Below are 13,479 nucleotides of genomic sequence, written 5' to 3' on the forward strand. Positions count from 1 at the left end.
AATTCTCTTGTCATTGCAAGGGGTGGCAAAATTGCTGACTGTTGGCTCCTGTAAGACCTATGGGACCCAACAAGGATCGGGATTAAGCTGTCTTCTGTCAGAGACCAGCTCTTGCTGGTTATACTCATGGCACTAATGATTGTACCATAGCTCTGAGGCAGCTGCAAGGACATGCAGGCCTGCCAGGTTAGTAGTGCACTGTGTACACTGGTTCCCTGATGCCCTTTCTGTAGGTGGTAGAAAGAAGAAACCCAACTGTGGGGAGTCTGGAATGGGCTCCATACCTCACAGTTGTTTGTGGCCACATTCCCCAACCCAAAGCCATACAAAGGGGGCTTCTGATACTTATGGATGCTTCTGCTTTAATCTGCTTCATGGAGATACATCGGATAGGAAGAAAACCCAACATAGCCAGAAGTAGCTGCAAGCTTTCTAGCACAGGCATAGCTCCTGTAAGTCATCCAGGCTACTTCCAGGTCCTCCGTCCTTCTTTCCATCCAATTGAAAATGAGACAATAGTACCAGGGCTTCCTGCTGGCACTGAAGTCCTGCTCAAGATGCAGCTGTTGTCCTCTTTGACACTCCAACTTACTTGATTTAATGAGTAGAAGGGCTTCAAGCTCGCAGCTCTGCAGGAGTATCTGGCTGCCGGGATGGGTGGCTTAGTTTGAATGCCTCTAACTCCAGAAGAGCTTTGTTTATTCTGGCTATCGTGGGATATGGACCCATATCCACTTTGAATCTGTAACAGGAAAAAGAATTTGTGAGGTACTCTTGAGTAAGACAGCCAGTGCAGCAGTAAGCAGGAGGGTAGAGCCATGTGCTGTGCCTGCCCAGTATGGGAGAATCTCACAGGCTGGGGCACTTTTGCATTAAGAGAAAAAATTCATCTTCGTAGGCTTGAAAACAAATGCTAGAGGAAAGGTTAGTTAGTTCTTCTGTCTTCACTAGGCTTTTGCGTAGTGTGCAGCACAGGGTAAGAAGGCACTATGCTTTTCCTGGGAATCATGCAGCCACTACTTGCATAGGTTTAAGGCTTTCAACAAATATAGTCAGATTAATCTTTTCTCCCTGTGTGCAGTGTAAATACAGGGCAAACAGAGAGAGGATGCGGAGTGCGGGCAACCTTAGCTTTTCTAAGGACACAGAGCAGGCTTCCTTCGGGGACCTCTGAGATCCTAGCTCCTTAATTCCAAGAGCTTTGAAAAGAGACAGTATTTATGACACAGGAAAATTCATGCAGAGAAAAATCCATAACTGAATAGGGCAGGCAGGAGGGATGCTTTCCTAACAGGCACAAGGAGCAGCAGAAGGTAAGCTCTGACAGCCCAGCACAAGGAGTAGGTATCCTTGAAGAGCACCTAAAGTTTAGCCTTAATTACCTTTCAGCATTGAAAACTTGAGGCACCAAGCAGAGATCAGCCATGGAAACCTGCAAATGTAGTGAAGAAAAAGGTGTCTGAGTAATTCAGAACCTGTCCCATCACGCCTCACTGTCGTGGCAGGCTTTGACAGCAGGGTAGAAATTATTTTACCAGCCAGTACAGAGGAGTTGTCACAACAATCCCATTCTTTAATCCAGCACAATTAATACGACAACAGAACAAGGAAAGGACTTCATAGGCGTCACTAACAGAAGCAGCCATCAGCCTTAGGGAGCTCCATCGTGACCTCAAGGATACAGTGCTTCTATGGCAACTGCTTCTGAGCAAACAAGCCTGCCGACAAGCTGCACAGGGAGGCGATGGAGGGAGGGAAAAAATGAGTAAATTTTGCTTGTTTGCATTGCAGGAGTATCAAGCAGCTCCTGCCAATGTCAAGACCTGATATGCGATAGGGCTTTTGCACACAGGCTCAGGGACTTGCAATCTGAGAAGAAGACTCAAGGACAATACAGCTGTCTGCTTATCTGCATGGAGGCAGCTGTCCCCACCCCGCTCCCCAGGTCACAAAGCTCTGGGTGCCTTTAAGAGCACACATTATTCTCCAAGATCTCATAACCAGCCTTTGCCCACCAAGGACTCCAGTTCCATAAGGCTCCTCCTACTAGACAATCCTCTGCATCACAGGATATTGCAGGAGCCTTCCTTTTTGTCAGGCTTTTATAGGAAAGATCTGATTGCCCTCCAAACAGGACTGCTAAATGGAAGAGGCCTAAGTGGCCTCTGGCTTGGTAAGGGTCAGAACAGCTTGTGTGTGAGCTCTCTGAAATCTGTCCACGTTAACACTGGACAAACAGAGCAGAAAAATACAATACAATCTGGTTAAAGGTTACACAGAGCAAAGAACTGAACCTGTGTTTCTTGAGCCAAGTTTTTCCCCTACTTTGAATTCCAAATCTCTTAAAGACAAAATATATAAAATCTGTTTCCGCAGCCAGATCCTAGATACACCTGCAGAGTCTGGCCATCAGCAGGTTACAGGCAGGGACAAGTAAACATCTCTGTAACTATTTGCAAGTCAGTAGTGGCTTAAGTAGGATCCGTGCAGCCTTTTTGCTTATTTTGAAGGCACCACATGTAACTCCTGGCACAGGATGGGGTTCTGCTGTGTCTCAACAACTGATTTCCTTTCCTATTTTATGGAATATACTGGGGTTTTCAGTTCTCTAATGCTACACAACACTCTCTCAGATACTTACTTCATCCCCCACGCAGTAGCGTCCAGCAGTGTGCTGCAGAGTCTGCTCCAGTGCTGCCAAGAGAGGTAGTACGCTGGAGTCAGGCATTGGAAACTCACTTGAAATGGACACCAAAGACCTTTTAGATTGGGAATTATGAACAAGTGCATTTTGACCCTGAGAAAAAGGAGCAATTTGGGACAGAACCTAGAAGGAACAGAAATCTTACAGTAGTATAGTTATGGGGGTCTTTAGGGTCCTTCAGCATTTGGGACCCAGGGTGATTTCAGCTGCTTCAGGCAATGCACCTGAAATAGTAAGAGGACAATGTAGAGACATGTGAGTGAGGAGGGGAAAAATACAAAGGTTCGGTCAGTTTGTGTCTGTCCAGAAGTGAAGATGGGCCTGCTATTCCAGCACATGGGGGAAAGGGTTTTGAGGAAATGAAAAGCACCCTGTTTCTCCCAGGGAGGTAAAGAAATACTCTGTTACTTGTTAGATCCTGTGGGAGTTTGCCATCTGTCTTTATCTGCCAGATATCTTTTGTCTGGTTACAAAAGCGTATAAATATAGATTGATAGAACTTTAATGCAAAAGGCAGTAGTTTGGGATCAGCTGGGTGGAAAGGAGGAGTGCTGTCAGCCCTTATGCTTCAGGGTGAATCAACTGCTGTGGTGTACAGGATGGCCCCAGGCTTCCCCTCTTCCATGCGCAGCAGTGGAAGCGCCCCGTGGACAGCATCTTTCCTCAAGACCCTGGAGACCTAGCAGTTCTGGACAAGGGACTCTGGGCAGGAAGAGCACTGTCTCTGCCTGCAGGGCAGGACCCCAGCACACCAGCCTAGGGAGATCTGTTGTTCTCCTTGAAGAGGAAAATAGGACCCCAGTGGTGCAGCATTTTGAAAGGTCAGCCGAAGTACTGATCATTTTGGATGTGGGACGCACCTTGAAAGCCAGATGAGATGCAGTTCTGAGCCCATTCTGTTTTTTTCTCCCCCATTTGTTTCAGGACACTCAGGTTCTGCAAAGGCAAGCAATCTCCAGGTTAGATTGACTGCTGCTGGCTGGAACTTGCCCACTGTCTCACCCAGTGGAGGGGAGGCGAGATGAGGAGTTGCCAAGCCTGAACCTCCAGCCTGAGTTCAGCCAGCTGGGTCAGCCCTGACCTCACCCTCACCGAATCACATACCCTGCTGTATCTCTCCCTTGGGACTGTCCTCCTATAACTGCTGCCAGGGTATTTCTTTGCCTCTACCCTATTGGTTGCTCAGTTGTCTTCTTCCTAAAACACCCTAGGCCCAGCAGTGAAACCATATGGGTTCAGCTGTTTCTGTAAAAAACCTTGGTGTGCTATAGGTTTTTCTTTGTAAGAAATACTGTGTTGTTGTCATTAGCAGATCAGGCAGAGGCTAACACACAGTCTTAAGGTCTGCCGCTCTATTGGCTTGCATCAGTTTAAAGAGACTGAGCTTTTCAGAGATACAGACTCCTGGAAATCCATCCTAGTTTTCTCATTTGCATGGATATGACAAAGCAATACCTGGAGTGGCTGAATGCCAGAGACAATGAGATCAGCGATCATTCTGACTTGGGCTCTCTTCTTTGGATCTTGGGGCAGGAGCCTGGGGTTAGGACGGGTGTCTTCTAGGTAATGAATTATGGCTAGCTGTAATGAAGAAAGAGGTAAGGGGAGGTTATTGGAGAGCCAAGGAAAAGTTCACATCCTGAACACTTGGGAAAGGGGAGCTAATCCAAGAGCATACAACAGCTTTTGAATGAAGTTTGTTACCAATCCAACCAACAGAATATCCCCTTCAATATCTGCTTGGGACATTGTTGTCATTTAGCCCAGCTGTAATTTCAGGCAAACCCTGGCACAGCCTTCTAAGTCAGATGACAAACTGCTCAGTGAAAGGTGGAGTTACCACCCAAAGCTGAATTGTGCTTAAATCCTTGAGAGCAGTTTCACAGCAGAGATTATAAACTATTTCTGCCCTCAAGTGAGATTGTTTATCACAAATGCCGTCTCTTTTCCAATGCACAGATGAGAGCTCTGGGGGAAAAGATGGGGCAAAGCCATCCCCTCCAGACTGGGCAGCAGGCTGGAGTGAATGGTTAACAGGGATGTTAACCTGGTAACTCACCGACTGAGAAAGGGTGATGCCATCAATTTTCAAGGTTGGGACTTGCTGCATTGGATTCATTGCCTTGAATTCAGCAGAAAACTGTGGAAACAAACCTGAGATTACTGCAACAATAAATTATTCTTCCTTGTTTTCTTCCCCTAGAACCGAGTTACCAAATTATTATTTTTTTTTGGCTTTTCCTTCTACCTCAGTACTAATATTTGCAGTAAGTTATGCTATACTATAAGCCTACAGCAAGATCACACTGGGGCCCAGGGATCACTGCATCCAGGGCCAGACTGCCTTACCTGTTGATAAACCATCACTACAAAGCCTGTGAGGGATGGTACTGCAGCAGTGTCGTTATTACTGTTCTAGTTCTCCAACTCCGTCTTAGCTCATACTGGCACATCAAGCCAGTGGTAGTACTAGGTGCACAATTCCCTGCTACGGTCCCCTGAATAAGTTCTCAGTGCAGATCTCTTCTGGTAACCCACCCCTTTGACAGGCCCTTTGCAGACCCTTGCTATATCATTTAGCATCTTTTGGACACATGTCCCCTGCCACGCACTATGGTGCTAATTGTATGAGGTCAAGTTTGTGTTTAAATTGCAGTGCAGCTTCCCTAAAGTCTGTGTACCAGATATGTTCAGTTATATCATGCTAAGCAGGAGCAAAAGATCTTCAGCCTTATGAAATTCAGTCGCAGATGTTTAAGAGAGGAGAAAAACCTTTAGTCTCCTGCAGTCATTTTGTCCCTGTCTTGCATGCCAGGGAACAGTGCTGAAAGCGGAGTGGTGAGGAATTCAGTGACTTTGCCTTTGAACTTTCTAGTGCTAATCCTAATTCTCCGAATTATCCCCAAATTCATTACCCCTGGAGAGAGCAACGGTAGCTGTATCCTTACCTGCTGCCCGCCATCCTTCAGGAGGTTCACTGGCACCACGTCGTAGGAAATCCCTTTGAGAGCCAATGCTAGGGAGAGCAGAGTGTACAGCTTCAGACAGGCACACTGAGACCAGTTTCATTGGTAATGGGCTCAGGGAAATGTTACCATCTCCATTTGAAAAAAGGAATGGCTTTAAAACCAGAAAAGACCCTATCCCTCAAGAAAGGCAGCCTGAGTCCGCTGAGAAGATAGCGCTCTGGCAAATGAAGGACCAAAGCACTAAAGATCAGTCCTGGCAACAACACTGCATTATTCAAAATAAGGGGGACCTGGGCTCAACTGCAAATCCTTGCTTAAGACTGTCTCAGTCCAAGTAGGGACCATTCCCAGCCCTGCTTAGCTCTCCAGGCCTGGGCAAACCAGAGCCTGAGGCAGTATCAGCATGAAAACGGAGTGTAGAGCGCTTCTAGATAATGCGGAAGAGCCATCTGCATCATGTTAACTTTACAAAAGGAGTAATTCCTTCTAACTAGCTGCAGGCTGAGTGAAGCCCTCCTGTCTATTCCTCTCCCTTGCATCTGCTCCAGGTAGGCTGTGCTGTTCCCTTTCCTCCCATTGCAGAGAAGGGCAGGGAAATGCCTCACTGTTCCAGAATCATGTTTGCTGATCTCTCTCTTAATGAGTCACTGATTAATTCGGTTAGTGAAAGGGAGGAGACTGCAACACTGGTTCTTACCAATTCTCACTCTCCAAGAGCAGGAACTTCGGAAATAGCTGTAAAGTATCGTCTGAGAAGAGAAAGACAAATAAAGTGGTCATATGGTGGGAATCTTACAGCACCAGAGTACTGTAAGGAGAACAATGCATGAACAGAAGGCACTTCAGGAACTGTTAAGACAGGGCAGAGCAAGGTTTGGGGGAGAGAGGGCTCCTTTCTGAAAGTGACTGTTCCTGGTTTGGGTATACAGGTGGTGTCACTGTCTTTCATGCTAGTCCTCTGAATATTTAGCTGCAGCTGATGTTTCCAGCGATGCACAAGTGACCTTAAGATTATCCCCTGCAAAGCTTTCCTCTTTGTCCCTATTGGATGTTGCTAACTTTTACCCCATCTTGGATTTTTTAAGCAAATTCCCCACTGATTACGCCAAGCACCTGCATTGGCTATTTGTGTGGTATGAAATGGCTTTTTCAGGCACGCAGAGCCGGGCCAGGCCTCTTTCCAAATGAGAAGAGCTACTGCTGTTCCACATGAATGCCAAGAGGGCAGACAGCTCTTCTTTACCTGAACTCCAGCACCGAGGCAGCTTTCACGGACCCTTCCACCCCGTCCAAGCTCTCACCTTTTCAGATGCCATGGTCAGTGTTTGGAATCTGCTCCAGGAAAGAAAGACAACCTCTTCACTTTCCCTTTTAACTCAGCTGGGATGGGGGAAGGCTTCTCTCCTAAAGCCAATAAGAAAAGGACTATGCCCCCAGATTTGCGCCCAGGGCATGAAAACCAGCCAGTCAGATTCAATCCTGAGCAACCGCGCACGTGTGCGGTGCTGCAGCCCCAGCGCCGATATCAGAACCATTAACCAGCTTTGAGGTTGGAAGCACATTTAGGAACCATCCTTATTTCCCTAGCTTTTTGTCCAGAAATAAATTAAGATAGCTAGAGACCCTGTCAGGCTCTCAGCGCTTGCCAATGCAGAAAGATAGCCCTGGGGAACGAAGCAAGGAAACTGAAGCCATGTGCAGAATTTGTGTTTCACTAGGGAAACACTGCCCGCTCCCCAAACAGGGGCTGCCTTTGCGGGGAGGTCCCTCAGGGTACCCCATAGCCCTCGTCCCGCCAGTATCAGCTGGTGCAGAGGGTTTTCTACGTTGCACGCCTGGGAGAGGCTGCTACTCTGCTCCCAGGACAAGTTTGTGCAAAATACGAAGCTTGGGGTTTTTTTGTATGTTACGTTCTTTTGTTCCCACAGAGGAAATTGGTATTCACGCATGTCTCTAAATAAACCCGTACTTTTGTCTCTCCTTACTTCCATAGATCCCATGGCATGCCAGGGGTCTCTCTGTGTCTCCACTCTCCCAAAACACATAGAAATTACACCAGAGGCTGACAATATGGTAGAAAAAAACAGGGATTTGCTCACTGACACACAATCTGTCAACAGAAAACCAGAGAGACCCCGAGGATCTCTGTGCTCTAGTCCTCTTTGTAAACTCAATGCTTCTCTTACTTTACTTCTCACTTTAAATGAGGTATGCATTTGGTTAAATTGCTCTAGTCAAAGTTTACTGGAGAAATGGTTTCTAAGCAAGGAGGGAAGTAATGGCAGTATTGGCAACACTTTTGTAGACAAAGTATTTACTGATTTTCTTAAATTCTCTGCTTGTGGAATCAGGGCATTAGAAATCTCAGCTATGCTTTTTTTTTCAAATGCCTAGCCTGCTGGGTTGCAGGCAAAGTAACAGAAACTATGACTTCAAAAGGGCACATAGAGCATTCATAACATACTATTTTTACTTGTATTTTTTTTTTCCAGGGACCTTGCTGTTGATTTTTTGGCTCAGAAATTCTTGTCCTTCACCACATCTGTTTTGGACTCTGGCCTCTCAGCTGGCAGTGACATTTCTCCTGATCCTCTCTACAGTTCTTTGTTGTTTTTGCAGCCTGCACTATCATTTGTAATAAATTGCGCTAAGCTAATTGCTTCGCTCTATAATTTCAAGGCCCCAGGGGATTTTACCAAAAGGAGAGTGGAAAACAACCCATCCCTCAGCTGGGAACTGTCTCCAGAGACTGGGGCCTGGAGTGATCTCTTAAGTTCACGCTGTTTTGCTCCCAGCGTCAGGGAAGATCACAGGCAAAACAATCAGCTAAGTAAAGACCGGAGACAGCAGGGATGTTTTGTCCTCAGTGGACAGGTCCCAGAATGACATTATATCTAGTTTTCCTAGGACTAACAGCTGAACATGGGCCAGGGGAGTAGCTGGGAAGCACTGCCTCCATTTACAGCCCCGCAGGGTACAATCCCCATGAGCTGCAGGTTGGACTGGTTGGAGCTGCGAGGATAGCAGGAGGACAAAATTTGCTTCATGTCTACTGAGATTTCAGGTTTGGTTCAGTTGTCATTGCTAGCGTCGGCGGTGCACTGAGGAAAGTTTGGGCTTAAATCCCAATCTAGAGTAAAAATCCGGGAAACACATTTCACTGTTTAGGAAGATGGAAGACACATCCCAAACTTTGTGTGTTGAGCCCTGAGGTATCCAAGCCCGTCCGCTTCAGTATGGTCTCCTCTGGATACCACCTCCTTCCAGGCTATATTCAGGAGGCACTTGGAAAGGCAAAGTCTTGTCCCTGCTTTCCGGAGACCCATCGCTCCAAACAGCCTGCACGCACAGACTGACGCGGAGCAGCCGCCCGTGTGGGACATGAGAGAGAAACCTGCTCCTCGGAGGCTCGCAGAGGTGAAACCGTGGTGTCTGAAAGGCACCGCTTGTATTCTGCTGGCTTGAAACGTAAAGGTATAAGCAGAAGGCGCAGGTTTGCTCCTAAATGCTCAGTATCTCTGCAGCAGGTATTGGTGTTAACAGCTCACATGGACAACACCACCACTGCTTTGAAAGGCGTTTGTTTTATTTAGCATGGGGGCAAATTCCTTGTTCTCCACTGAGACGGAGACGTGGGTGCAGGCCGGGGCAGACGAAATCGGTACGAGGCGCCGTGCCCGGGGCTGCAGCCTTCTCGGTAACCACCGTCCGGGCCTTCTCGCGGAGCCCGGGGCGCCAGAAGCTGATTTAGGCCGCGATCCCAGCCAGCTGCCGAGGCGGGCGGCGAAGCCCGCGCCATCGCCGCTCGCTCCCTCCAGCTCTGGCACCGCCATCACCCCCCGCTCCCCTCCCGCCCGGCGGGGACGCTCCGTGGGGAGAGCGGGGATCCAAGCCCCGCGTACCTTGGCCGCGGCAGAGCTCATCCCGCGCCGCGAACCTCCGCGGGAGCTGCGGTGTCACAGCCCCGTCCCGGCCTAGGTCGTCCCCTCCTCTCAGGGCCGGCCGGCCGCCGCCCCGGCAGGACTACATCTCCCAGCGTGCCCCGCGCCCCGCCCGTCCCGGCCTCCGCCTCCCAGGATGCGCCGCGCCCGCCTCAGCGGTGGAGCCCCGCGGATGCCGGTGGCGGGGGGCGGCCAGGCCGAGCCGGGCCAGCGGGGCGGCTCGTCGCGGCAGCGGGAGTCCCGCCGCCTGCCGGGGGGGTCGGTCCGCTCCGCCACCCTTCCGGCTCGCCCGGCGGCGCTGGCCCTCGTCACCTTCCTCAGCTTCGCCTCCCGCTTCCACCGCCTGCCGGAGCCGCCGCACGTCTGGTAGGGGCCGGGGGCAGGCCTGTGCCCTGGGGGCGGCGGGCCCGGCCCGAGCCCCTGGTTGTGGGTGGGAGTCCGCCTCCTCCCAGGAGGACCCTGCCGTTGTCCCCCAGGAGCGCGCCCGAACTCCCCGCCTGCGGCCCGTTCTCAGTCACCCGCCCGCCCCTGCCTTGCCCGGCTGGGAGGGATCCGTGTGTGTCCCAGGCAGGATCTAGGATGGGATCCTGGCGGTGAGGGACACGGGGAAGCGGTGCGCTCTCTGCCCAGCTCCCGCCCCTGCTCTCACTGTGGCTCTCAGAACGTGTTGCAGAGCAGGGAGGCATTTTTTAAGGATCTGTGGATTGCAGGCTCACTTTTTAGCATCTCTTAAGCCCAACCTGGAATCAGAAGGGCAGGCTATAGACTTTGGAGTGTTAATGTCAAACTCTTTGAAAAGGACCATGCTTAGAATGGCTGAAGCACTCTCCATGATTACCCAGCGCGTTTAATGCATTGTCTCATACAGAATGTATGGCACTAACCCTCTACATGATGAAAAGCATGAGTAAAGAGACCTACATAGATTTTTTTTACTGTCTTCAGCAGTACAGCTGGTTGTTTAGTGGTTTGGTTATTTTATTTTTTTTTTCCAGTTGGGATGAAACTCATTTTGGGAAGATGGGAAGTTACTACATAAATCGGACCTTCTTCTTTGATGTCCACCCCCCTTTGGGGAAGGTAAACTGCTCTTCTGTTAAGCGTTTTAGAATACATGGGAGTGGGACAACAAAAGTCTTCCCCATCCTTCTGGCTGAAGGATGTGATGGACACCAACACCTTTCCTAACTGTTGTTGCCATCGTGGTAATTTTTGTTCTCTACCCAGAGCCTCAGCTAGCATCTTTTTTTATTTATGAAAATGCTTTGAATATGTGAAAGGAAAACAGTATTGCATCTTGGGTACTTGAAAGGCTCGACATTAAAAAATGAACATGGCACTTACATGTTTTGGAGGAGATGTTTAATAAAAGACTACAGTTTAAAGGAACCAAGCAGTTCCTGATAGTAAATAAGACTCCTACCACAAAGGACCCTGAAAGCCTTCACATGCTATTCTGTAATCACAGAACTTGTACTAGCAACTGTGTGCAGTGTCAACGAAGACACTGCCTCAGAAAGATTATCTTCCTTTCAGGCTGAGTTCCCTTAAACTATGGGAAGAGGGAGCTATGGGAGAATCTACAGAGACAGAATTCTCTCTGCTAAGTCTCACACCTGTTATTTCTCTTGAGCTTGCAGTTGTCCTTATAGTCAGCAGCCAAAGTCCTTTTGATCGCTTCTGATTTTGCCTCTAGACAAAGGGCAATATGTATGCATATCAATTCTGTACATAAACTCTTGTTTGGATTATATATCTGAATTTAGTAGTTATCCTCTGGATCAGTCTTAGCTTCTATAAAAATCTTACTTGCTGCTGGCTTGGATACAGATACTGCTTTCTCCAATGTGATTTCCCTGACCTGTTTTTTCACCTTTCCTCTTCAGATGCTGATTGGACTTGCTGGCTACCTTAGTGGATATGATGGTACGTTTCCTTTCCAAAAGCCAGGGGACAGATATGAGCAGCACAACTACGTGGGAATGAGAGGGGTAAGGCGCTACAGGCTAGTATCAAGCTGGTTGGCGCTCCCATGCTTTTCACTATACACTGTTATGTCATAAGAACAGCTCTCCCGGATCAGATCAGAGGTCTGTTTAGCCTTGCGCCTTGTCTTTAAGCTCCTTAGAAAAGTGTTATTGGTTGTATTGCAGATAAGTCTTAATATCTGGCTGTGAGAGGCCAGGTGAGAAAGTAAGGTGATTATTGAGGCCAACCCTTGCTGCTAATTAGTGGGACTACACTCATGAGTGGGACAGATACTTTGCCTGTTCTGCAAAGGGAACATTGCTGAGCTTGGGCTCCTGCTCACTCCATTGTGCCTGGCTGCTCTGGTGGAGAGCCAAGGATGTCAAAAAGCCAGGATCATTCCCTGCCACTTGCAGTTTGCTACCACCAGTGACAGTGAGCTGATGGAGCGGGGGCAGGGGCGGAATTACTATTCAGAGTGGTATTCTATCTGAAACCCTGTCTGTACTGCTCTCCAGGAAGACCAAGAGCCATAAAACTGACAGCAGATAACACGAGCCAAAAAAAAACCCAACAGTGCCCAATTGCTAGTACCTAGAAAGAAGGGTAAAAACTGGGAAGGTGTATTTTCTTGGTTTACTTTTCAGGCCTCCAGCAATTTGTGGGTCTAGATTTCCCTAAGCCAAAGGTGGGAGAAGTGCTAGAACCAGCATTGAAGAGAACAAATCTTGTTGTGATGCTGCTTTGTTTTATTTTGATTTCTGTTCTTCTTCCAACTATCCTCAGTCTCATTTATGTAGGGGAGGTGATACTGATCTGCTAAAGATGTAAGGTACAGGTACATTTTGTTCTTGGGTTTCGTATTCTGATATCTTGTTAAAAGAAGTTGAGTATGGTGGATGTGTAGCGCACCTGCTTGACATATCTTTTTATGAATATCTGATGTAGTCTAGCAAGAGAATGACCGTCTGTTGTTACTGACACCTCTAGAGACAGAACAGAGTAAGCAGCTGTCCTTCTCTGAACAGTATCTTTGCTCATTTGGCTTTTGTCTGATGTTCTTAGTGAGTCAGTTCAGCTACTGCGACACCTCCTGTTGTTGGTATGTGGATGTGGGTGCATGTTCAGCGTGGGGAGCGTTATAACTTCTCCCGTGATCTTTTCCTGCAGTTCTGTGCATTCCTTGGCTCCTGCCTGGTTCCCTTTGCCTACCTCACAGTATTGGAACTGTCAAAGTCACTGCCAGCAGCCTTACTCACAGCTTTCATCCTTATTTTTGGTAGGTATTCCTGCTACAGCAAAATTGAGCAGTTTAATTGTTCAGAGAATTTAATTTCTGTATTAGCGTGTGTTACCTAGCCAGGGGATATTTGGGTTAATGAGAGAGATTCCCAAAAAACAAAGTAATTCTGCTTTATATATATGAGGCTTTTTAATTAGTGGTCCCCTTGAGAATTTTACAGTCTTGTTTAGTTGATAGGTACTTCTGTTATAACCATAACTGCAGTGTTGGACTACATTTCACCTCAATTTTAAGAATTTTTCTAAGATGGATGGTCAGGAATGGTTTTGCTCACTAGTGAAATATTGATGTCTCCCATATCAATTAGAGAGGTGTTTAACAGCCCACTGCATTACTGTGGAGGAGCTCACAGTAAGAAATTAATAAAGTTCCTTGTTGAATTGAGCCAAGTGGAGAAATTAACATTGCAAATGAAGTTACCCAAATTGGGGTTTTGTGAGGACACGTAGATATTGAGGCATGGAGACTTAAAATATCCAAGTCATGTTAATTTTTTATAGGTAACACCTGAAAGATGACTTCTCCCGTAGCATCCTCTGGCACCATGCTGCTGCCTTAGTAGGTAGATCATTGCTGTCTGTAACGCCCTCCATC

The 13,479-nt window shown here is 47.9% G+C and overlaps 2 protein-coding genes across 12 annotated transcripts in view; one reads left to right on the forward strand and one right to left on the reverse strand.

Moving 5' to 3' along the window:
- Window positions 1-342: 342 nt before the first annotated feature.
- GSTZ1 (glutathione S-transferase zeta 1) lies at window positions 343-9,724 on the reverse strand. 3 transcript variants are annotated; one of them, XM_054199424.1, is made up of 9 exons: window positions 9,576-9,724; window positions 6,371-6,422; window positions 5,653-5,720; window positions 4,764-4,844; window positions 4,160-4,285; window positions 3,565-3,640; window positions 2,642-2,738; window positions 1,383-1,432; window positions 343-742 (listed from the first exon to the last, which is right to left on the reverse strand). In XM_054199424.1, the coding sequence occupies exons 1-9, from the start codon at window positions 9,594-9,596 to the stop codon at window positions 708-710; spliced, it is 606 nt and encodes a 201-aa protein (XP_054055399.1). In that variant the 5' UTR covers window positions 9,597-9,724; the 3' UTR covers window positions 343-707. The 3 variants fall into 3 exon arrangements, with proteins under 3 accessions (XP_054055399.1, XP_054055397.1, XP_054055398.1); XM_054199422.1 differs by having other exon boundaries at window positions 2,642-2,694; window positions 9,576-9,723; XM_054199423.1 differs by lacking the exon at window positions 9,576-9,724 and adding an exon at window positions 6,975-7,104 and having other exon boundaries at window positions 2,642-2,694.
- Window positions 9,725-9,729: 5 nt separating this feature from the next.
- POMT2 (protein O-mannosyltransferase 2) overlaps window positions 9,730-13,479 on the forward strand; it is a 33,880-nt gene continuing 30,130 nt past the window's right edge. For 8 of the 9 annotated variants that reach the window (XR_008466077.1, XR_008466082.1, XR_008466080.1 and 5 more), the window contains exons 1-4: window positions 9,730-9,980; window positions 10,610-10,694; window positions 11,501-11,605; window positions 12,753-12,861. Coding sequence is in view for 2 of the 9 variants with exons in the window: in XM_054199411.1 (XP_054055386.1) it covers window positions 9,751-9,980; window positions 10,610-10,694; window positions 11,501-11,605; window positions 12,753-12,861 (529 nt within the window). In the remaining 7 variants the exon portion in view is untranslated. The remainder of the gene's footprint in view (window positions 9,981-10,609; window positions 10,695-11,500; window positions 11,606-12,752; window positions 12,862-13,479) is intronic. The other variant, XM_054199412.1, reaches the window with a different exon arrangement.

The sequence above is a fragment of the Rissa tridactyla genome, chromosome 4, assembly GCF_028500815.1.
Source record: "Rissa tridactyla isolate bRisTri1 chromosome 4, bRisTri1.patW.cur.20221130, whole genome shotgun sequence".
NCBI lineage: Eukaryota > Metazoa > Chordata > Aves > Charadriiformes > Laridae > Rissa > Rissa tridactyla.

Coding starts and splice junctions, on each gene's coding strand:
- GSTZ1 (XM_054199422.1), bottom strand. CDS start 9,596: ATGAGCTCTGCCGCGGCCAAG. Junction 3,641..4,159: donor CTGGCATTCAGCCACTCCAG/GTATTGCTTTGT, acceptor TTGCCTTTGCAG/AACCTGAGTGTCCTGAAACA. Junction 2,695..3,564: donor CATCTCATCTGGCTTTCAAG/GTGCGTCCCACA, acceptor CTCTCTTGGCAG/CACTGGAGCAGACTCTGCAG.